Here is a 25,951-nt window from a genome sequence, read left to right on the forward strand (position 1 = left end):
AGATGCAAGTTGGGTGAGGTTATCCTTCACTGACTGCAAATTTGTTATTGAAAAGCCAAGGAGGGCCTGTTTATTTCCAGAAGCAAATGCAACACTTTTACTACCTTTGCTTTTCATTGTTCAGTAAAAATTTTGAACTGTTTGCACAACATTTTATGCTCCGCCGAAATTTAGTGAAAGAGGAACACATCTTTAGACAGAATTCTAACATGTTATGATGCCAAGGAAGGGTATTCACTGCAGCTTCAAGATGCAGCACGAGAGATAGACATGTGACAAACATTTATTTACTAATGAGATTCTATTTCCAATAGAGTATCTTCAATGCTACCTAGGAGTCCTCATATAGTTTTCTTCATTGTTTCCCTCCCATTGCATGTACTGCAAAAGGCTATTTCTAGCTCCCAGGGCTTAACCTGGAGCACAGCTGCGCTTTAAAATTTGTGCCAGTGATGTGAATTTGGAAGGTCCCATCAGAGAGTAAATTACTGCTGTGAAGTGCATACCAGTTTGAATGCAGTGACTTAGGGAACTGTACATCCAAAAAAAAAGAGGTGAGCAACAGAGATTTGAGAGAGTAATTCACTTGAGCTCATGGTAAGGAATGCTTCATGAAACTCCCAGAAATCGACAATTTCATTTTTGGTAAAATTCAGCCAGAGGTAACTACAAACCTAAACCAGTTTAACCTCAAATCCAGATGTGTAACTGAAATCTAACACCAGGTACAAGATTACCAAACATTTGCATGTGTATAAGTTATTTTAAAAAGTCAGCAATGATTTATGAAAGTTGAATTTTATCTTTTGTGATTGTTGAGGAGGGTGCTGGCACAGTCTCTGTCTCTCCAGAATGCCTCTGGAAGTTATCTTGATGCACCTTTAGGAGGCATTTGCTAAGTTATTGACAAGTCATTCAATATCAAAACACAGAATTGCAGAAAACCTTGTCATACACTAGTAACTGTGTGGGATACAAGACATAACAGCGTATAGATAAAGTGAATACACTCGGATTAGTGCAATGTAAGTGATATTTCACAAGGAATTTTCCTGCGTCACAGCATTTCATGATGTCTATTAATGACTTGGAGCAAGGTATTGAATAGATGTACACATCTGAAGTTGCAGAGAATACTAAGTAATAAAGTGCAGCAAATTGTGTAGGTGGGAGGAGGAAGCTAAAAAGCTGGAAACAGATGAATTGAAATGGACAAAACTGCAGCAAGTGGCTTTCAACACAGGGAAGTACGGGCTTATCTAACTGTGAGGAAAATTAGAATATTTTCTCAGTTAGAATGAAACCATGGAACAGGAAATGAATTTGATGTCCTCGTACCGAAACTGGTAAAAGCTAGTGGACAGGCACAAAAGGCAATCGAAAAGGTTATTGGAATGTTTTTCTTTCTCTCAAAAAGTCTGAATAAAAAGTAGGGAAAATTTCCTTCTGGTTCATCAGAATAATTCTGTGGAATCTTGGCATCAACACCGAAGTAGTATCTGCATCTCCTCAGCCCATTGGCCTATCTGATTGAGATCCTGTTGTAAACTGAGGTAACCTTCTTCACTGTCCACTACACCTCCAATTTTGGTATCATCTGCAAACTTACTAACTCTACCTCTTATGCTCACATCCAAATCATTTATATCAATGACGAAAAGTAGTGGACACGGTACCGATCCTTGTGGCACACCACTGGTCACATGCCTCCAGTCTAAAAAACAATCCTCACCCACCATCCAATGTTTTCTACCTTCATGTTAGTTCTGTATCCAAAATGGTTAGTTCTCCTTGTATTCCAAGACATTTAACCTTGTTAACCAGTCTCCCATGGAGAACCTTGTCAAACGCCTTACTGAAGGCTACATAGATCACATCTACCACTCTGCCCTCATCAATCCTCTGTTATTTCTTCAAAAAACCTCAATCAAGTTCATGAGACATGATTTCCCATGCACAAAACTGACTATCCCTAATCAGTTCTGCCTTTCTAAATACATGTACATCCTGTCCCTTAGGATTCCCTCCAACAACATGCCCACCACCGATGTCAGGCTCACTGATCTATAGTTCCCTGGCTTTCCTTACCACCTTTCTTAAATAGTGGCACCACGTTAGCCACCTCCAGTCTTCCTGCACCTCATTTGTGACTATCGATGATACTGATATCTCAGCAAAGGGCCCAGCAATCACTTCCCTAGCTTCCCACAGAATTCTCAGGTACACCTGATCAGGTCTTGGGGATTTATCCACTTTTATGCATTTCAAAACATCCAGCACTCCCTCCTCTGTAATATGGACATTTTCCAAGATGTCACCATCTACTTCCCCACATTCTATATCTTCCATGTCCTTCTCCACAGTAAACACTGATGCAAAATACTCATTTAGTATCTTTCCCCATCTGCTGCTGCTCCTGCACAAAGGTTGCCTTGCTGATCTTTGAGGGGCCCGATTCTCTCCCTAGTTATCCTTTTGCCCTTAATATATTCAAGGAGTTCCTTTGGATTCCCCTTACCCCTATTTGCCAAAGCTATGTCATGTTCCTTTTTTTGCCCTCCTGATTTCCCTCAAGTAATCTCCGACTGCCTTTATACTTTAAGGATTCACTAGATCTATACTGTCCGTACCTGACACATGCTTCCTTCTTTTCTTAACAAAAATCTCAATTTCTCTAGTTATCCAGCATTCCCTACACCCACCAGCCTTTCCTTTCACCCTAACAGGAATATACTTTCTCTGGATTCTTGTTAACTCATTTCTGAAGGCTTCCCATTTTCCAGCCCTCCCTTTATCTGCGGACATCTGCCCCCAATCAGCTTTTGAAAGTTCTTGCCTAATAGTGTCAAAATTTGCCTTCCTCCAATTTAGAGCTTCAACTTTTAGATCTGGTTTATCCTTTTCCATCACTATTTTAAAACAAATAGAATGATGGTTGCCAGCCCCAAAATGCTCCCCCACTGACACCTCAGTCACCTGCCCTGCCTTATTTCCCAAGAGTAGGTCAAGTTTTGCACCTTCTCTAGTAGGTACATCCACATACTGAATCAGAAAATTGCCTTGTACACACTTAAATTCCTCTCCGTCTAAACCCTTCACACTATGGCAGTCCCAGTCTATGATTGGACAGTTAAAATCTCTACCATAACCAGCCTATTATTCTTACAAATAACTGACACCTCCTCAAATTTGTTTCTGAACTTCCCTCTGACTATTAGGGGGTCTATTATACAACCCCAATAAGGTGATCATCCCTTTCTTATTACTCAATTCTACCGAAATAACTTCCTTGGATAGATTTCCAGGAATATCTTCTCTCAGTACAGCTGTAATGCTATCCTCATCAAAATCGCCACTGCCCCCTCCTCTCTTATCCCCCTTCCTATCTTTCCTCTACCTATGTATCCTGGAAAAATCCATCCCTGTCCTGTCCATCCCTGAGCCACATTTCCGTAATTGCTAGGATATCCCAGCCCTGAGTTAATCTGCCTTCCCTGTTAGGCATCTTGCACTGAAGTAAATGCTGTTTAATTTATCAGACCTACGTTGTTCTCTGCTTTGTCCATGCCTATCCTGACTGCTATTTCCCAACTGTATCAGTGTCAGACTGATCTCTTTCCTCACTATTTTCCTGTGTCCCCACCAACCGCCCCCTTCTCCCCTGCACCAGCTCCTCAGCTATGCATTGATCTGCTCTACTATTGTCCTCTTCCCACCCTCACTTGCTTGTAGCCCTGGGAGTAATCCAGATATTACTACCCCCAAGGACCTCCTTTTTAAATTCCTGCCTAACCTCCTACAGAGTCTCATCCTTTTCCCTTCCTATGTCGTTTGTTCCAATATGTATAATGGCCTCCTGCTGGTCCCTCTCTCCTTTGAGAACATTCTGTATCCTCAGATATCCTTGATCCTGGCACCAGGGAGGCAACACACCATTCTGATTTTTGCTGTTGGCCGCAGAAACATCTGTCTCTGCGTCTGACGAGACAGTCCCCTATCACAATCAATCACTTGGAACCCAACAATTAGAGCCAGTCTCGGTACCAGAAACTTGGCTGTTCGTGCTACATTTCTCTGAAGGTCCATCACCCCTGACATTTTCCAAAACACCAAACTTTTTCAAATGGGGACAGACACAAGAGACTCCTGCACTATCTGCCTACCCTTTCTACCTTCCCTGGAGTTAGGTATCTACCTATGTGTGGATTTTCTCCCTTCCTACAACTGCCATCCATCACACCTCTTAACTCTTGTAAATTCCTCATTATCTTTAACTGCTGCTCCAAATGATCCACGACACAGAGTCAGAGTCATAGGTTGATGAGTTCAAGGTAGAGACACAAAAAGGGCCGAAACTCTCAAAAACATGCCTGGGGTTAGAAGAGATTATATAATTTTAAATATCTCAAACCCACTACTTGGTCCTCCCACTAAGCTGCCCTTGAGTGTTTGGGAGAAGCAGGAGAATGAGTAAGTGGCCCAACCTGTGAACACAAGGTTCATTGTGCACTAGGGTATTTTAATCTACACAAGGAATAGGAGCAGCGCTAGTTGTAGGGCCTTTCAAACCTGTTCATCATTCCATACGGACATGGCTCATCTGTCCAAACTCCGCTTTCCTGCCGACTGGTCATGTGTTAATTCCTCGAGACACCAACTTTTATTTCATGACGGAGCATCCATAACACTCTGGGGTAGAGAATTCCAAACTTGTACAACCCTTTGAGTGAAATAATTTCTGATCTCTGTCCGAAATGATCTGTCTCTTATCCTGAGACTAAGCTGCATGTTTTATTCACTGACTAGCAGAAATAATTTAAGATCTACCCCATCCAACCCTTTCAGAAGAAAATTTCAGTGACCTTCTTTTAACAATGGTTGGACAGATGTGCCAGATCTCAGGGAGAGCCAAAGAACTGAAGGGAAGTTGGGTAGCTTTGCAAAGACAGGTATGTAGCACTGACTTACGTGTGCCTGCAGCCTGCTCCAGAGTGGATATCACACTAATCTCTCAGTGGAGAGAATTTGTCAAACCAAAAATAGGCACAAAGTAAAATTAAAATTCCATGGCATCAGTGGGAAACCTGAACTTCTAGATTTCCTGCCAGAAACTATACTCCCCGTCATAATCCACCCATTGCTGTCAAGATTCAGGTCAGAGTCAGATACAGGAACAACAAGAACACAAAGTATGTGAGAGGTAAACAGAGAGCAAAATAAACTTCTATTGAAAAACAAAATCGCAGGAGTGGCAATGAACCCTAAATTTTCTTTGCAAAAAGCCTCACTTTAAACCAGATGATTTGAAAGAAAAATATCTAAAAATTGCAAAGCATGGAATTGCAGTGTTGAGTTTTTAAACAAATTCACTGCTTTCAGTTGAAACATGACACCAATTTCTACAACAGAAATGTCTTCTTCAATATCTAAACTGCTCAAGAAAGGCAGGTAAGGAAAAAGGAAGTTTAAGAAATCCATTGGTACAACTGTCATGAATTCTTTCTGCAAACAAAATCAAGTATCTGGGAAGAAACTATTACTCACCATAATGGTTGCTTTAAAACAACAAAGTGATCCAGATACAAATGGCATCTGCAATTGGATCTCAAAGAATCACATTGGATTCAAATGTTAACTGTTTCTCTCTCCATAGATGTTGCTAAACCAGATTTCCTCAATCATTTTGTTGCTATTAGGGAACTGGGATTGACACTCAATTGATCTTTTGTTGAGTGAATGACAACAATTTTCACTGGAACCTCAAATCAACTCACCTGGTTTTCTTTCGGATTTCCTCCACCAGCTGTTTAATATGGTCCTCCATAAATTCAATTTTTTCATTTTTACGTGCGTGAGCTTTTTGCAGTCGCACAATACGTTCTATCAGTACAGTCTTGTCCACTTCAGGGAAACTGTCGGCCTGCACAATACAACCAGTATTCTCTGGAGATCGCTCTTCTTTATTGCACCGAGCATCAAGAGAACCTGGAAGACAATACAAAGATGATTTCTGGAGCAGATAGAAAATAATGCATATGCATTTACTTAAACATTAGTAATATAATACCTTGGGCTCAGAAAATGAATGCTTAATTTCTGATGGGAAAATGTTATGTAAAGGGGTTTTCTTTTACTGCAAGGAACTCAATAAATTCAGCAACTGTGAACACTTTCTAAGCTGGGTTCGAGAAACTACTCTTAATACAATATTTTGTTCTTTAAAAAAGATTTTTCTCAATGAATGGTGGATAACTGAATTTTCTCATCGAATAATCACATGATAAACACTTGCAAAAGCTAGCACGTTGGAGGTATTGATTTGTACCAATTACTAAGCCCAAAAGCATAAAAATCATTTCTAGTCATTATTCTGCAACATTTGTTTCAAAAAAGTTATGCCCATTTTAAAATGCACATTTTCCACTAATGTGGGTGTTGTGCCCCATTCTCATTTGAATGGTCAGATAGCCAACTCTGATTACAATAGAATCTTGATGAAAGGTGTGGATAAGAAACTTGAAAGGAACCCACTTGTTTTTACTCAAAACACCTTGTGGAAAATTTCTCAGTCTGTGTTGAGCAGACCTCACAACCACTGTGTTGAATAGACTTCACAGCACGTGAAGTATCAGTTACAGTTGTAAACACAGTTTTCAAAACTGCTATCCTATCACTACTGCATCTCAACTAACATCTGGCAAATTCAAAAACTTTGCCAAGACAATTCCCCATTAACAATTCTAAACACCAGTGACAATTTTGATGTCAATAATGAAGGAAAAGCACTTGTTGGTCAGTTTACAGAGTGTTCATCTCATGGTGAGTGGCTGGCTACATTTTTTAGAAGTTTTTGGGCACAGACTGGTTTAGACCCAACATCTGATCCAGTACTGTGTAACTTGCAGAGCTTCTGCAAGCAGGTCAAAAAAAAACCAGCATGGCTATTCGCTCAGTTTGAAGAATTCCCCACTGAGACAAAGCCCATTATTTTGCTTTGATAAACCCCCTCCCACTTCCCAAGTATGAAGATGCACGTGTGAAGGGGTCAATTAACACACCAGCCTCACCAGTCAGATAACTCACTGGCTTGCCTGCCAATCAGCACACATGGAGGAGACAGGCAGAGCAAGGGAGAATATCTCACTCTATCACAGGTCTTGGTACTTGCAACTTGGGTCAATAGAGACTGTAAATCAATACAAAGCCAGCAGTTCCTGGTCCTGAAGTCTGCCAATTGACATTTATTCCTTGAAGGATCCAGCAATGGGAAGGTTTTCACTTCTCACAGGGTTTCACTTGTTGGAGGTTGGGACTGTGTGCATGTGTGTGCGCAAATGCGTGCGCGCGCACGTGTAATAGGTCAGCTTTGAGAAGCCACCCCATTGCACATCACCCATGCCTCAGATTGCATCCAGACTTCAAACACAGTAGGCAAGTTGCCTGGTTTTCCAGGAAGCAAGCTTAATTTCTCTCAGTAGCTGAGGAGAGAAATGATTGGGGAAATGGTGGCCTTGATGTGGTCAGTGGTTGACCACTTAATGAATGGCCTTAATTCCTGAGGAACTGAGATGGTCAGATATGGATCTTCAGTTCAGCTTTTAAACACTGAAGTGGCGAGAAGGGGAAAGAGAGTTTGTCCCCATGGCAAACTCGATTAATTATTTCCCCTTCACCCGGAAGTAAAATTAGATTTAAGTCTTGTAAAGATTAATGAAGACAGATGGATAAAAGGTGTTTGGGGGTGGGGGGTGGGGGTGGGGGTGAGAGTGAGTGAGCGAATGAGAGGGATATGAGACAGATGTGTATTTTTACTGTTGTTGAAACTTGACATTAAAACATTTCATCTTAATTTCTCATTGAACCCCAAGTTAGTTAGGTAAAAGTTTGTGGTGCTTTCATGGCTTTTTTATCCCCCTAGTGTTAAGATAATGAAACTTCGTCAATATTTGTAAGCAATTATATTTATATTAAGTAATGTGTATTTACTTTTTCTTTTACCTGATGAACTTGAACGACTTCCCATGCTGCTGGCCTCCTTGCTGTCATAACTGCCATTGTCTATTTGCTCTAACCGCCGTCGTGCTGGAAGAAATCCACAATGAGTTAAAATTACGTTGGTGTAACCGTAGACCAGAATTTTAGAAAACAGCAAAAATCTGATCAACTCTGGAAATAATTGCAGTATTGCAAATCAAAATCATAACACTTCTCCAATTTCCACCCACCTTGCTGAAGCTGTTTTGTGAGGTCTTTAATGTTACTCGCTTTCTTTCGTTTCTGCGTGACAAGCTCATCTTTAAGCTCTTCCACTTGTAAATTCAATTGACTCACTTCTTTCCGTTCAGAGGTCACCTCATTCTGCAGAGCTTTCACATCTTGCTGACGCAGTTCCTGTTCTTTCTGTAGTCTGTCCATCTGTGTACAAACAAAAGTCCATATATCGAATGACACGGAGCTATACATTTGAGTGCACATTTCAAATGTCAGTTCAAAATGTTTCAAAACATTGCAGTATTTATTGGATTTTACAATGCCAACATGAAAAGAAATTATCTATTGAACCCAAACACAAAAAACATCACTTTTTTTTTCAATAATATTAAATTAGCTTAGAAACTTAAGTGCATAGTTTACTCCATGCGGTTTCTTGGGAGAATTGTATACACTAAGTTAATAGAAATTTGCCTAAGAAAATGGATTTATGCCTATGGATTGGAAAACTGTAAGGAGAAAATAGGCAAGGATAAAACAAACAGTCATTGTCCAATTGACAGGATTCACCAAGTGCTCCCTATGTGACTGTACAAAGGCACTGGTTTCTCACCAAACAGGTCATTCTGCACTTCCTGTCTATGCCAGCTCTTTGAAAGAATACCCAATTAGTCCCTCTCAGCTGTGCTTACTCTTAGCTTGACTAATCTGAAATTTATTATTAAATCTGTTTGCATCACTTAAACAGAAGAACATTTCAGATCGTAACTCACCACGCAAGATTTTTTTTAATGTGTTGCATCAGACACTTACCAATGCCCTTAAATCTGTATCCTCCGATTGTTGATCAGTCCAGCTAGAAAACAGTTATACCTCAACCTATTTTGTCAAAATCTCGAGTTTGAGCTGCTCTTTGAAAGCACTACCTAATCTTCTAGAAAGAACAATTTGATGTTTAATTTACATGCATTAAGCTGGGGGAAGACACATTCTCGTTTTATTTTGTAGATTTGCCTTGTGAGCTTAGTGCCAAGAATGGAGGCCTGTTCATTTACATGCATTTTTAATTAAGACTTACAATTCTTGAAGAGAATAGGGATAGTAGTTCAGTGCATTTTTGAAAAAGAAAGCTGCCCAGTGACAAGTTGAGTAACACATAGAAGAAAATCTAGAAAGTAGTCAGCAAATATTGTGTGCACCAGAGAACGTACACAGGAATTTTAAACTTTCTCGTAAAAGATCCTGCAAGATTGCTGGAAAAAAAATTTAAATGGAATTCATTGGTTTGCTCTGATATAACTGTAGCCCAGCCATTTTCAGGTGCATCATTAATGACCTTCACTCCATCACAGGTCAGGAGTGGGGATATTTACTGATGATTACACAATGTTCAGCAGAATTTGTGACCCCTCAAGTATTTAAGCAGTTCATGTCCAAATGCAGCAAGACTTGGCTTGAGCAAATGGCAAGTAACATTCATGCCACACAAGTGACCACTTATCAAGTGACAAACTAACCATTCCTCATGACATTCAATGGCATTACAATCACTGACATCCTGGGAGTTACAATTGACCATAAATCAAAATGGATTAGCCACAAAGCGTGTTACTACAAAAGCAGGACATAGGCTAGGAACCGTGTGGGGAGTAAATCTGCTCCTAATTCCACAAAGTAAATATCCCCACTATTTCCAAGGCACAGATCAGGAATGTGCCTGGATGGGTGTAGCTCCAACAACACTCTAAGCTTTCCACCACCCAGGACAAAGTAGCCCATTTGATTAGCATCACATCCATAGACATTTACTCCCTCTCGCACCAATGTTCAGTAGTAGTGTGAACTACCTGCAAGATGCACTGCAGAGATTCGGCAAAGATCTCAACACTTGGCTCTATATAACAGAAGTCTTTAATCTCTGGTACAATTCCAATAAAGCTCCTCCAAGGCTACGGCACAAAGTTGGATACTCAGAACTGACGATACTAATAACCAGTGTTTTATAAATGTTTGCAAATACTTGCTTGCTTTTTTACCACAGTTCATAGAGAGCCAAGGATCCTTCACACCTTGTTAACAGCCTTTTCAACAGTCCTTCACATTTAGAGATTTATTCTGCCAATCTCTTGTAACTAGTGTACAGAGTCAATTGTTACATTCAAACTATTAAGTTTAATTAATAAAAGGTAAAGGGGGATGAGGAATATGGAATTAGGTCAAAGTTAACCACGATTGCAATGCATTGTGCAATGAGTACAGGGCTACTCATATTTAGGAAGCTTCTTCATGTATATGTGAAGAGAAAAATAATAACGCAGACAAATGCAGGTCTCCTACATGAAGGATCCTTGGGAACGTTATAATGGGGAAACAAAGATGGCAGGCCAAATTATATACATACTTTGGTTCTGTCTTCACAAAGGAGGGGACAGATAACACCCCAAAAGGATTAGCAACACAGGTTCTAAGGAGGGGGAGTAGCTGAAGAATGAGGGGAGATCAATTTGAGGTACAAAAGATGTCAAAGGGGAGTGACAAAGTAGAAAAAAAAAGGAAGTTTCTGCATGTGGGGACAATCTAGAACACCCCTCTCACCCACTCCAACCTCTCACCCTCAGAACGTGCAGCCCTCCACGCTCTCCGCTCCAACCCCAACCTCACCATCAAACCGGCAGACAAGGGAGGCGCGGTAGTAGTTTGGCGCACTGACCGTTATACCGCTGAGGCCAAACGCCAGCTCGCAGACACCTCCTCCTATTGCCCCCTTGACCATGACCCCACCTCCCACCACCAAACCATCATCTCCCAGACCATCCATAACCTCATCACCTCAGGTGATCTCCCATCCACCGCCTCCAACCTCAGTCCCACAACCCCGCACCGCCCGTTTCTACCTCCTGCCCAAAATCCACAAACCTGACTGCCCCAGCCGACCCATTGTCTCAGCCTGCTCCTGCCCCACCGAACTCATCTCCGCGTACCTCGACACGGTTCTGTCCCCTTTAGTCCAAGAACTCCCCACCTACGTTCGGGACACCACCCACGCCCTCCATCTCCTCCATGATTTTTGCTTCCCTGGTCCCCAACGCCTTATCTTCACGATGGACATCCAGTCCCTGTACACCTCCATCCCCCATCACGAAGGACTCAAAGCCCTTCGCTTCTTCCTTTCCCGCCGCACCAACCAGTACCCTTCCACTGACACCCTCCTTCGACTGACTGAACTGGTCCTCACCCTGAATAACTTCTCTTTCCAATCCTCCCACTTCCTCCAAACTAAAGGAGTTGCCATGGGCATCCGCATGGGCCCCAGCTATGCCTGTCTCTTTGCAGGATATGTGGAACAGTCCATCTTCCGCAACTACACTGGCACCACCCCCCACCTTTTCCTCCGCTACATCAATGACTGTATCGGCGCTGCCTCGTGCTCCCACGAGGAGGTTGAACAGTTCATCAACTTTACCAACAGCTTCCATCCCGACCTCAAATTCACCTGGACCGTCTCAGACTCCTCCCTCCCCTTCCTAGACCTTTCCATTTCTATCTCGGACAACCGACTCAACACAGACATCTACTATAAACCGACTGACTCCCACAGCTACCTAGACTACACCTCCTCCCACCCTGCCCCCTGTAAAAAATCCATCCCATATTCCCAATTCCTTCGTCTCTGCCGCATCTGCTCCCAGGAGGACCAGTTCCAACACCGCACAGCCCAGATGGCCTCCTTCTTCAAGGACCGCAGATTCCCCCCAGACGTGATCGACGATGCCCTCCACCGCATCTCCTCCACTTCCCGCTCCTCCGCCCTTGAGCCCCGCCCCTCCAACCGCCACCAAGACAGAACCCCACTGGTTCTCACCTACCAACCCACCAACCTCCGTATACAGCGTATCATCCGCCGTCATTTCCGCCAACTCCAAACGGACCCCACCACCAGGGATATATTTCCCTCCCCTCCCCTATCAGCGTTCTGCAAAGACCACTCCCTTCGTGACTCCCTCGTCAGGTCCACACCCCCCCACCAACCCAACCTCCACTCCCGGCACCTTCCCCTGCAACCGCAGGAAATGCAAAACTTGCGCCCACACCACCTCCCTTACTTCTCTCCAAGGCCCCAAGGGATCCTTCCATATCCACCACAAATTCATCTGCACCTCCACACACATCTATTGCATCCGCTGCACCCAATGTGGCCTCCTCTACACTGGGGAGACAGGCCGCCTACTTGCAGAACGCTTCAGGGAACACCTCTGGGATGCCCGAACCAACCAACCCAACCACCCCGTGGCTCAACACTTTAACTCTCCCTCCCACTCCATTGAAGACATGCAGGTCCTTGGACTCCTCCATCGCCAGAACATAACACGACGGTTGGAGGAAGAGCGCCTCATCTTCTGCCTGGGAACCCTCCAGCCACAAGGGATGAACTCGGATTTCTCCAGTTTCCTCATTTCCCCTCCCCCCACCTTGTCTCAGTCGATTCCCTTGAACTCAGCACCGCCCTCCTAACCTCTCCACCCCCACCCCACTCCGGCCTATCACCCTCACCTTGACCTCCTTCCACCTATCACATCTCCATCGCCCCTCCCCAAGTCCCTCCTCCCTACCTGGCAAGTCCCTCTTAGCCTGCCTGGCACCCTCTCCTCATTCCTGATGAAGGGCTCTGGCCCGAAACGTCGAATTTCCTGTTCCTTGGATGCTGCCTAACCTGCTGTGCTTTAACCAGCAACATATTTTCAGCTCTGATCTCCAGCATCTGCAGACCTCACTTTTTACTCAATCTAGAACAAGGTCTAGATTTAGGATACAAGATAGCAGATGTTAAAACAGATGAGGAAAATTACTTCTTTCAAATGGGTCATGAATCTGCAGAATTCACAACTCTGGCAACAGTGGGTGTTAAAAATCTTGCTTTCTCAATGTTCTAATTAGCAAATGGATCAAAGGGTCATGGCGAGTGGGCAGAAAAGCAGAATTGAGGCAGATGTGAGATCAGCCATGATCTTATAAAATTGGCAGCAGGTTGAGGGGCTGAACTGCCAACTCCTGCTCCTAGTTCTTATGTTCTTATGAAGGAAATCAGAACCAGTAGGGAAAGAGTGTTGGGGAAATTGATAGGATGAAAGACCGATGAATCCCCAGACTCTGATAATCTGCAGCCCAGAGTACTTACGGAAATAATGAATGCATTGGTGGACAATGTTCACAATCCTATAGACTCTGGAACAGTTTCTATTGATTAGAAGATTGTTCATGCAATGCCACTAGTTCAAAGGCAGGTTGAGAGAAAACAGATCATTTAGCCTAACATGGCAGTGGGGAAGATGTAGGTCATTATAAAAGATTTAAAAGCAGACTCCTTGGAAAACAGTGACAGATCACTCAAAGCTAGCATGGATTTACAAAAATGAAATCAAATTTGACAAATCTACTGAAATCTCTGAAATTTTTCATGGATTTAGAAAACTAGTAAAGTTGATAAGGATAAGTCAGTGAATGCAATTTACTTGGACTTCCAGAAAGCTTTCATAAAATCCCACATAAGAGATTAGTATGTGAAATTGAAATGTATGTAATTGAGAATAATGTACTGACATGGGTAGAGAAGTGGCTGACAACCAGGAAACAAAAAGTGGGAATAAACAGGTTTATTTTCAACCAAGTGGCAGGAAGTGACTAGTGGGGTCTCTTGGGGATCAACTGGGAGAAAGTGAGGACTGCAGATGCTGGAGACCAGAGTTGAAAAAGGGGTTGGCACACCAGCCTCATTCCTGAAGAAGGGCTTATGCCCGAAACATCGATTCTCCTGCTCCTTGGATGCTGCCTGGCCTGCTGTGTTTTTCTAGCACCACATTTCTCATTTCTTAGGGATCATTCTTTTGAACCAGAACATATATTAATAATTTAGATGAGGGGACTAATGTAATATCTCCAAGCTTATAGACAAAGTTGGGTGGGAAAGTGAGCTGTAAGGAGGATGCAGAGATACATCAGTGCAATCTGGACGAGTTGTGGGAGTGGTAAAATACATTGCAGACAAAGTACAACGTAGACAGATATGAAGTTATCCACTTCGATAACAAACAGAGGAAGGCAGCTTGAGAGATCACAGCTTGAATATTCAGTGCAACTTTGGTTTTCTTATGAGAGAGGAAGTTCTGCCAGTGGAGGGAGTGCAGTGAAGATGGACCAGACTGATTCCTGGATGGTAGAATTGACATATGAAGACACACTGGATTGAGTTAACACTATATTTACAAATGAGGGGCATCTCACAGAAACCTAAAATGTTCTAAGAGGACTAGACAGGAGAAGGACAGAAAGTTGGCCTTTTCAACTTCATACTAACCATTTTTGCTTTCACTTTGAATGATATTGCATTAATGTTAATTTTTTCATATTTTAATACAGATTAGTGTCTATTAAGAAATAAAACAAACTGTACTAAAAATCTCTTGTGGCCAAACTTTCCTCATATTAAAATATACTTAATTTTGTTTTATCACATTTGCGAAGTGATTAGCTTCACACATTTGTCAATTAACTATTTTCAGACATCTCGAAGTATACCATTAAAGTTTAGCAACTACCTGCCTTTCCCTGAACATAAATAACTAACTGATTTCTGTTAAATGCAAAATATTCTATTACAAAACAACATAAACACAAGTATATAAATTCAAAGCACACGACAGAATTTAACCCAACACTTCTTGGAGGTCAAATCCTCTTCACAGTCACAAAGCTAGGAGAGGAATAAAAATAACTGTATTCCAATGGGATTTTGCTTCCACAAAGATAGTTTGAAGTTTCCATGAGGGTTTAATGGAGAGCCACAAAACACCAATTCCCACTGGAAAACATTGCTCAGTTCATTCAAATTAGGTTAGGCATGGAAGTTGGGAGTCAGGAGACAGTAAATTAATATCTTGCTTTAAACAAATTCAGAAGATAATGTTAACATTGCATTAGAAAGGTTTTTCATCGCAAGGAGGAACATATACAGATTTTCTATTGCAACACATTGTACAAACAGCTCAAAAAACCCTATATGGATTTATGTTTTGCTTTTAATTAAAAATGCTTTCTACTACTCAACAATGCTGGACTTTCTCAAATGAGACACCATTTATTGAGTTGAGTTAAGGGAAAAAAAAGTCCTGAAGTTTCATGATCCCAAGTCCTTCTATTTAACTGCACGCTTACCAATTCAACATTAGTGTGTCCTAACTCTTCAAGTTGCACACTTAGCTCCCGCTCACGAATATTCAGCTTGTCAAGCTGCATCTGCAACGTGTTGTTCTCAGACTGAAGTTGGGCATTTTTGCTGGTCAGCCTCTCTGTAAACAGAAGCAACTCGGATTCCTTTTTGCGACTCCCTTCAATGTCTTCCTGCAGATCTGTAACGAGTGCGTTCAGGCTGTCAACCTCCTCTTTTGATGTCTGAAGCTCTTGTTCATTTCTATGATGCAATCACATTAAATTATGTTTCTGCAATAGTTTGCACTTTGCTAGAAAATAAATGTTTCTAAAATTAATCTCTTCTTGCGAGAACCATCAAAACCTTAATGGTTACGTGAATTTATTTTTAAAAAATGACAGGCAGGTCAAGAACTTGTGGTACATCAAAGATGCCTGGAACATCATAATGAAACTCTTTCTTCCCCTACCAGCTAATGCATTTCCTTGGATAATGAGACAAGAGAAATCCTTTAGCAAAAAAAAAACTCTGAACAGCTCCCTCTGAGTCACAGTACACACATGCCCATCCCCACACCCCTGTCGCCACCTCCCACATACTCAAAACCAATGTAGGAAAAATTTTCAACCTAGCATATCTTAACCATTAATGTGGTAAATAAACTAAACTAATAAATCCAATCAATCAATTATATAACAGAGTTTCTACCTTTCAAGCTGTTCTTCCAAGAGGTTTACAATCTTTACTCGTTCATGCAAAGACTGGCATTCTGCTTTCTGCCGATTGATAATTTCTTTATATTTTGACAGTTCATCTTCAGTCCTCAAACGCTCATCCTCAAGACACCTTACCTGAGACAGGAACAGGTAACAAAGTGTTTTGGATAAATGATATCACAAAAATCAAATGCGTAGCTAACATTAATGATTAGCAACAAGAATTCAGGTTGATCTTAAACAAATGGAGGGATATAATAAGCCAAATAGAGTGCTCACTTTAGTTAATCCAACAAAATATTTTGACGAATCTAAGCAGGTGGTGTTCAGTCACTTAGAAGGGTTAGACATAGTCATCGTGACGTGTAAAAGAAACATCACATTTGACTGTTCGAAGTTGAGTTTGAGGAAGCAATTAACAGGATAGATAAAAGGGAAAAACCAAATGCATTATTACACTGAAGTTTTTGAAAAGCCTTTGACAAGGTGCCACATGTTGTTAAAAACAGCTGAACGTATTTGGGAAAATGTATTACAATAGATTGGGAGGTTATACATTCGTCTGAATTGAACCTTGATTTTAAGTAATATGAAATAATAGGTCTTTGTCATGCTATTATTCTGAATAGAGTGCAGCAAGGATGAGCACTGAAGTCTCAGCTATTGATAATCAATATTAAATATCTAATATAAAATGTTAAGCAGAACTAGGCTTCTGACTCTTTAAGTTTGCTCCAATATTCAATGAGATCATGCTGATCTAACAATCCTTAAACCCACTTTCTGCCATTGCTCCATAACTCTTGATTAAAAATGTGTCTCTCTCTGCCTTGGATATACCTAAATGACGGCAGCTTCTGCACTTCTCCCCAGTAAAGAACCCACAGACTGACTGGCCTCAGAAACAAAATTCCTTCTTCTTTGTCTTAAGGGGTCACCCATTTATTCTGAGAATACTGCTAAACACTCATTCAAGGGAATAACCTCTCTGCATCTACCCTATCACGCCCCTTAAGAATCTTATATTTCAATAAAGGTTGCCTGACATTCTTCTAAACTCCGATGACTGCAAACTCAACCTGATCAATCTCTCCTAAGAGAACAGCTCCACACCCAGAGTCAACTAGAGAGCCTTCTCTGCACAGCCTCCAATGCTAGTATACTTTTTCTTAATGAAAGGGGATGAAAGTGGTCATAGTATTCCAGGTATGGTCTGATTAGTGTCTTGTAAAGTTTTAGCAAGACCTCCTTAATTTTAAAGCATACTTATTTCAAAATAGGGGACAACAGTCTATTTGTCCTCCCTGTTACACACTGAAATTGGATGGTAGTTTTTGTGATTCATGCCCCAGGCCCCAAAATCCCACCATGCTGCAGACTTCTTCAATCATTCTTCATTTAAACAATATTCAGCTCTTCTATTCTTCTTACTGAAGTACCCAAGTTCACATTTTCCCAAACCATCTTCCGATTACCAATTTTATCCCCACTTAACTTGTCCATATCCACCTGTAGACTCCTTCGATCATTCACAAATGGTGATTGTAATGCATTCACTTTCTTAATCCAAGTCATGAACATTTTTGTAAATAACTGCAGCCCAGCACTATTCCCTGCAGCATTCCACTAAGCACATGCTGTCATTCTGCCAATGCCTCCTTTGCCCCAGTATACTGGCCTCTATCAATTAGGCAATCCTCTCTACACGCTTGTAAACCACAAGTAGCCAACACTATTGGTTCTTGTCTTATTAAGTAGCCTTACGTGCACTAACATATAAAACAATCTGTTGGAAATCCAAATATATTACATCAACTGGTTTCCCCTTTGTCTTCCGATTGTCAACATCTCAAAGGGCTGGAATAACTCTGTCCGGCATGATTTTCTATTCATGAGCCTTGTTGACACTGCTAAATTTCAAAATGCTCTGCTATTACGTCCTCTATAACATTCTAACATTTTCCCCAATGACTAGCAGACCTATAGTTATGTTTTTGTCTCCCTTTTTGAATCAAGGTTTTACACTGGCATTGTTCCAATCCTTTGGGACTTTTCCAGAATCTAAGGATTCTTAAAAGATAATTACAAATGCATCTATTATTTTTAGCTACATCCTAATAAATTCTAAGATGTAGCCCATCAGATCTGGGCACTTATCGGCTTTTAGCCTCATTACTTTCCCTCGGAGTTCATCTCGAATGATAGTGTATTTATTCCTTCCTCTCTTTATCCCCTTCATTTAGTATTTTGGGAACGTTATTTGTGTCCTCTACCATGAAGACTGATGTAAAGTATTTATTCAACTCCTCTGCCATTTCCTGGTTCCCCATTATCATTTTCCTAGCCTTGATCTCTAATGGGCTTATGTTGCCTCTCTATCCATTTGAATATTTAAGTAGTCTTACTGTTTGTTTTTCTATTAGTTATAGTTTGTCCGCTTGGTTTATTTGCTCCTTTTTTATTATATTTTTGCTTAGCTTTTAAATCTTTCCCAATCCTCTGGTTAATCATTAATCTTTGTCACATTGCATTTTTTTCCTTCCAACTTGATATTATTTTAACATTCCTTGTTAAGCATGTAAGCTTATCCCCCTCTTAGAATCCTTCTTCTTCACCAGATGCTGAGGGTCATGAAATATTTTCTTAAAAAGTCTGCCATGGCCTTTTCTGCTAAACACCTTTGCCAATTCACTTAAGCCAATTCTGTCGTCATTCCTTTCTAATTAACCTTATTTTAGTTTAGCACAGTTGTTACTGACCCAGATTTCTCATTCTCAAACTGAATGCTAAACTCTACCATGATATGACCACTGTTGCCGAGGGAATCTTTTATTCGGAGATCATTTATTAAACCCATTTTATTGCACATTATCAGATCCAAAATAGCCTGATCACTGGTTGGAGCCACAGCCAGATTCAAGGGAATTGTAGCAAATACAGCTTATGAATTTTTTCAAAGGACCACTTCATAACTTAAGGGACAGAGTATAATGTAACTAGGTTTGCAGCCTAAGAAAGCTAGGTGGAAAATAAGGTACAAAGGGGACAAAGCATCTGGAAAGGGATGGAGATACATCAAATGAATGAGCAAAAAGTAGCAAATGAAGAATAACCTGTTTAAAAAAAAATGTGCAATTAATAGAAAATAGAACTATTTTAAATGTGACAGAAAAAAAATTGCATTTACATTGTGCTTTTCACAACTAACAGATGTCTGAAAGTGCTTTATAGATTATTACTTTTGAACTATAGTCACTGTCGAATTTAGGCGTTCACAGTCAATTCACATATAGTGAGCTCCCAAAGACAGTAATGTGATACTGATCACTTAATCTATTTTAAACATGTTTGTGGATGGATTTACAGTAGGAATAACTCCCCCAGCATTCTTTGAGATAGTGGGACAGGATATATAATGTCACCTGAGTGCAAGTGTCTCTCAGTTCAATACCCCATGCAAGATATGGCATCACCAACATTGCAGCATTCTTAATACTGCACTCGAGAGTTAGCTTTGAGATTTTTGCTCATGTCCTGCTTGAGGCCAAAATCTTGTTTGCCAAAACAAAAAATGCAACAGACTGAACCATGTAGGAATTAAGTCTGAGTAATCAGTGGGATTTGGATTTCTCTGCATGTAAAACACAAAGTTATCATGAATGCACTGCAATTAAAAATTTGATGGTATGCTGGTTTGACTGCAAGAATATAAATTTGTATTGTAGTATAGAGTTTTGTCCATATCTAAGAAAGGATATACTTGCCTTGAATGCAATACATTCAATTGATTTTTGGGATAATTGGATTGTTCTATCCCAAGATTTGTGGTCGGCACGGTGGCACAGTGGTTAGCACTGCTGCCTCACAGCGCCAGAGACCCAGGTTCAATTCCTGCCTCAGGCGATTGACTGTGTGGAGTTTACACATTGTTATGGTTCTGCTCGCCGAGCTGGAAGTTTTTGCTGCAAACGTTTCGTTCCCTGGCTAGGGAACATCATCAGTGCTGTTGGAGCCTCGTGTGAAGCGCTGCTTTGATGTTTCTTCCGGTATTTATATTGGTTTGTTCTTGCCGCTTCCGGGTGTCAGTTTCAGCTGCAGTGATTTGTATGTGGGGTCCAGGTCGATGTGTCTGTTGATGGATGTTCTTGCCGTTTCCGGGTGTCAGTTTCAGCTGTAGTTGACCATCAACAGACACATCGACCTGGACCCCACATACAAATCACTGCAGCTGAAACTGACACCCGGAAGCGGCAAGAACAAACCAATATAAATACCGGAAGAAACATCAAAGCAGCGCTTCACACGAGGCTCCAACAGCACTGATGATGTTCCCTAGCCAGGGAACGAAACGTTTGCAGCAAAAACATCCAGCTCGGTGAGCAGAACCACAACAACGGATACCCGAGCTACAAATCTTCAATCAGATTTTAAAGTTTACACATTCTCCCAGTGTCTGCGTGGGTTTCCTCTGGGTGCTCTGGTTTCCTCCCACAATCCAAAAATGTGCAGGTTAGGTGAATTGGCCATGCAAAATTGCCCGTAGTGTTAGGTGCAGGGGTAAATGTAGGGGAATGGGTCTGGGTGGGTTCGCTTCGGCGGGTCGGTGTGGACTTGTTGGGCCGAAGGGCCTGTTTCCACACTAAGTAATCTAATCTAATCTAATCTAACCTGTGTGTTGTACAAAAAAAAATAGCCGAAATCATTACCCAAGTAGGCTCATGGGGTCATATGACTTGCTTATGCTCCTAAAACAATTTTTTGCTTTCTTTTTTGGACAGAAAAATAAGCATGCATCATCACTAAGTAATGGACACAAGACAAAGAACAGACAAGAAAACTGGGAGCAAGCTATTCTGGAAAATGAACTTCTTAGTTATTCAAACAATACAATGTCAAACTGAAAGTATAGAAGTTCTTCAAAGTTAATTTAGAAAAGAGTTCAACAGAATTTACAAGATAACTCCAAAAGACAAACAAATGAACAACAGTATTCACCTTAGTTCTCAAAGTATGCAACTCATCCATTCCTTCCTTGAATGTTTTTTTCAGATCATCAAGTTCCTTTATTTTAGCATGGCGAATCTGTTTTTTTTGGTTGGAGAAATACATTAATTACATAAATTATCACACTGGAAACATGAGATGAATCAAACAGTCATCTGTACCAGTAGAAAGTGAGGTCTGCAGATGCTGGAGATCAGAGCTGAAAATGTGTTGCTGGTTAAAGCACAGCAGGTTAGGCAGCATCCAAGGAACAGGAAATTCGACGTTTCGGGCCAGAGCTGGCCCGAAACGTCGAATTTCCTGTTCCTTGGATGCTGCCTAACCTGCTGTGCTTTAACCAGTCATCTGTACCAGCCTCGACCTCCCAGATCACCGTTCCTCTTTTAAATCGATTTGCATTGAGGTCCCATGATCCCTCTTAACAAATTTCAAAGTGAAATATTTGTGAAGCTTATGTTGCAAGATCATTGGCACAAAAATTAATAGAAAATACCTGCTGCAAATTAAAAATACCTCAATTTTAGTTTTCAAAAAATATCCTCTATAATAATTGGCAGTGAGGAAAAATGATGCAATGATTATTATTTTATTGCTATTGGCCCATTATAAACATAAAACATACATTATTTCACCTTGGGAAAACTAGAGTCAATGGGAATTGGGGAAACTCTCCACTAGTGGGATTCAAAAAAATGATCAGCCAAAAAGAAAGTGGTTGTGGTTGTTGGCAGCCAGGCATCTCAGTTCAGGGCTTTTCTGCAGGAGTTCCACAGGGTAGTTTCCGAGACAACTATTTGCATGTCAAAAGTGGGAGTATTCTTTGATGTTGCATAATGTTCAGCACCTTTTCTAACTTCTCAGATACTGAAACAGTCAGTGTCAAAATACAGCAAGACCTGGATGATCTCTGGCACTTGTATAGTGAGAATGTCAATTATACTGGTCAGCCCAAACTTGGATAATGACCATTCCAACAAAAGAGAATCTAAACATTATCCCTTGGCATTCAATTATGTATTATTGCTGAAATCCCAGTATCGACATTCCTTCAAAGGGTGAAGTTGTTTTGGAATGCTCCACCCCAGGGATTTGGATTCTGATTCCATTTATTATTGTCACATGTACTTAAGATCAGTGAAAAGTTTTGTTTTGCAAGCAGTACAGGCAGATCATAGCAAACAAGAACATACAGATCATAGGGTGCTTTTCAGGACAAGACATACAAGGTTATGACTGCACAGGAGTTGCACAAAGCAAGGTCAACATTAGTTTTGAAATTATAGAGGTCCTTTCAGCAGTCTAATAACATCAGGAAAAAAAAAGTGTCTTCTTGCTGATGTATTGATGCATGTGTTTAAGCTTCTGTATGTTCTGCCTGTCGGAAGAGTTTGAAAGTATTACCGGGGTGGGGGTGGTCTTTGACGATGTTGGCAGCCTTACCATGAAAACTAGAAGTGCAAATAGCATCTATGGTTGGGAGATTAGCTTAAGTGATAGACTGTGCTGTGTACACAACTTTTTGTAGTTTGTTATGGTCCTGGGCAGAGCAATGTTCATACCTTATGCACCCAGATAGTATGTTTTCTATGGTGCATCTGTAAAAGTTACTGAGGGCCCTCGTGGACATGCCAATTTTACCAAACTGCCTAAGGAAGAAATGCTGTTGTGCCCTCTTGACCGTCACATCGACACAGGTGGCCCAGGATAGATTGTTGGTTAGCGTCACTTCTAGGAACATGACACACTCAACCCTCTCAGTGACTCAGTGGTTAGCACTGCTGCCTCACAGCACCAGGGTTCCAGGTTCGATTCTGGCCTCGGGCAACTGTCTGTGTGGAGTTTGCACATTCTGCCAGTGTCTACGTGGGTTTCCTCCGGATGCTCTGGTTTCCTCCCACAGTCCGAGTGAATTGGCCATGTTAAATTGCCCATAGTGTGAGGTGCATTAGTCAGAGGGGAGATAGGTCTGGGTGGGTTACTCTTCAGAGGGTCGGTATGGACTTGTTGGGCCGAAGGGCCTGTTTTCACACTGTAGGGAATCTAATCTAATCTCTCCACCTTAGCTCCATTGATGTAGATAATGACATTTCCTCCTTTCTTTCTGAAAAGAATGATCAGTTCTTCTGTTTTGCTGACATTCAGAGAGAGATTGTTATCATTGCATTATAACACCAAGCCCTCTATCTCCTTCCTGTATTCTGACTCATCATTGTTGATATCCGGCCTACAATGGTGATGTTATCAGCAACTTGTAGATGGCTGTCACACAGAATTTGGCTGCATGGTCATGGGTGAAACTGAGGACTGCAGATGCTGGGGATCAGAGCTTAAAAATGTGTTGCTGGAAAAGCGCAGCAGGTTAGGCAGCATCAAAGGAGAAGGAGAATCTACGTTTCGGGCATAAGTCCTTTTTGCATGGTCATGGGTGTACAGTGAGTACAGTAGGGGGCTGATTACACATCCAATGTTGGGGATTATTATGGAGGAGGTGCTGTTGTTGTCTATCTCCACTGATTGGAGTTGCAGAAGTCCAAACACTGAGCACATTCAAAGTGACAGACTTCTAGAGATTAATGACATCAAGGGCTATGGAGGTAGCTTGGGAAAGTAAAGGTAGCTGACCAGCCACAATCTAATTGAATGGCAGAGCACACTTGACAGGCTGAATGATGTGCTTTTGCTCCCATGTTTCTATCTGCAGATCCAACTGTAATGCACTGAGAATTTTCCGAGGACTCTAATCACTCAAATAACAACTGCTCCTGAATGACCTCCTCTGTATATCCAATCTTATTCATTTCATTCATATTTACACTGTACATACATTATAGTTAGCACTGATCACATACACCTCAGTGCAAATTTTTGAATTTTCTGTAAACCCTCCATGATCGAATGAGCTATTTTTCTTTCAATTCACCCATTACATAGTTTCTTACTTTTCACTGGCTTTACCCTTAGTTCATCATCTACTGATTTTCTTAACTCTCGGATTACACAAAAATGGACTGAATACATGCCTGCAACCAAGCAATCATGTTCTCTCACTTGGGGCCTCAAAAATCCAAATTTTAAAAGAAAATCTATTTGATGAATAATCTTACATAGGTTATGTGCCCTGGTTATATTGGAATTTAGTTTGCCTTTGTTTTACAGCTGGTCGTCCTCTTGTAAATGCATCAGTGTAATTTCTTCCAAATATACTTGAAAGCCCCACCTCACCTCCATTTGATCAGACTGTTCCTGTAAGTGTTTTTCTAGTTCTCCTTTAGTTTCACGCAGTTTAGCATCCAACTCATTGGATCGAATTTCCTCCGACTCCTGTGAAGACAGATAAGGTCACCAATGTCATAAAGTAAATGATTAAGTGTAAGACTAATATTTGAAATGAAGATATAAAATGTTAGCATGTGCAGCTTTCTTTCGACACTGGTGATGCCTGGGGCCTGTCTCTGCTGTGATGTTATACATAGCAAAAGGAGCAGATATACTCTCAAGATAAAGTTTTGAAATACAGTTTTCATTTGTCTCAAAACAGGAAATGATAAGACATTTTGATTCATGTGAATTTTTAAGATAATCACTGCCAGTCTGGTCCTACTGCAAGAGAACAGAAACGAGGAAATATCCATACTTCACTTTGTCTACACCAATCTGTGCCAAACACAAATGCACCTGCCCATGATAGGACTGATAGGAGTAAACAAGGCACAGCCTTGTGGAGACAAAGTTGCATCTTCACAAAAAGTACCCTCTATCATGCTTTCTGGCACTACCATCATGTCAAAAGTTATAGCCATGAAACACTTTCGGATGTCAGTTGTCAGAGTATAGTCACAAATTACAGAGTCTGACAACCATGCTGAATGGCAGAAAGAGTGTGCTGTAGCTTCACCAGGAAGACAGGAACAGCCTTCATGAACATGCCCATTCTCAACAATTCCAATATCCAGGGGGTCAATGCAAAAGACAAGGCCGAAACATCTGCAGTCCTCCTAAGCCAGAAATAGCAAATAGATGATCCATTTCAGCTTATGTGCAAGCAACTGTGCATCAAAGGTGCCTGTCTTCAGCCAAATTGATTCTCTCCGTGTAATAGCAAGAAACAGAAATGCATCATATACAGAAAAGGCTACAAGCCATAACAATATCCTGGCAATGGATTAAAAGTTTTACTTCAGAACTAGCCTTCATATTAGCCATCCTATTTAAATATATATGCAATACTGACATCTACAGACAAAGTAGAAAATTACTCAGTTTCTCTCTCAAATGCAGGACTGATTCATTCTGGCCAATTATCACTACTGTGCTCTCAATCAGCAAGAAATGATGGAAGGTAGCACTGACAGTCCTAACAAATTGCACTTTCAACTCATCAACAACCTGCTCACCAATGCTCAGTTTGGGTTCTACATTACAGCTGTGGTCTAAATTTGGACAATAAAGTTAAATGACATAGATGAAGTGAGAGTGACGGCCCTTGACATCAAGGAAGCATTTATCTAAGTGGGAAGTCTCAATAAAACTGTGTAAATGGAAATTCGGAGAAGATTTCTACTGGATACAATCACACCGAACACAAAGAAGTATGATTATAGTTGCAAGAGGTAAATCATTTCAGTCCCAGGACTTTCAGGAGTTCCTTGGGGTAAAGTCCTAGCCAGCTACACTGAATCACTCCCGCCACACTGGGAATATGACTGTGCACAGATGAACAACTTTGGCAGGCAACCAAGCAGTCTTGTCATTTGCTCAATACTTACTCTACACAAAATTCTATGAGCATTTTTCATGCTTAAAGAAGCCTACCCAA

At 41.1% G+C, this 25,951-nt stretch overlaps 1 protein-coding gene across 3 annotated transcripts in view; it reads right to left on the bottom strand.

Annotated features, from left to right (window-relative positions):
• The window catches only part of ccdc186 (coiled-coil domain-containing protein 186), a 116,556-nt gene that overhangs the window by 19,656 nt on the left and 70,949 nt on the right, over positions 1–25,951 (bottom strand). For 2 of the 3 annotated variants that reach the window (XM_060842116.1, XM_060842118.1), the window contains 7 exons: positions 24,358–24,456; positions 21,127–21,213; positions 16,124–16,266; positions 15,421–15,676; positions 8,226–8,415; positions 7,987–8,082; positions 5,775–5,985 (listed from right to left, as the gene is read on the bottom strand). In XM_060842116.1, the coding sequence (XP_060698099.1) occupies positions 5,775–5,985; positions 7,987–8,082; positions 8,226–8,415; positions 15,421–15,676; positions 16,124–16,266; positions 21,127–21,213; positions 24,358–24,456 (1,082 nt within the window). The remainder of the gene's footprint in view (positions 1–5,774; positions 5,986–7,986; positions 8,083–8,225; positions 8,416–15,420; positions 15,677–16,123; positions 16,267–21,126; positions 21,214–24,357; positions 24,457–25,951) is intronic. The other variant, XM_060842117.1, reaches the window with a different exon arrangement.

The sequence above is a fragment of the Hemiscyllium ocellatum genome, chromosome 22 (genome assembly GCF_020745735.1).
Source record: "Hemiscyllium ocellatum isolate sHemOce1 chromosome 22, sHemOce1.pat.X.cur, whole genome shotgun sequence".
Lineage (NCBI taxonomy): Eukaryota > Metazoa > Chordata > Chondrichthyes > Orectolobiformes > Hemiscylliidae > Hemiscyllium > Hemiscyllium ocellatum.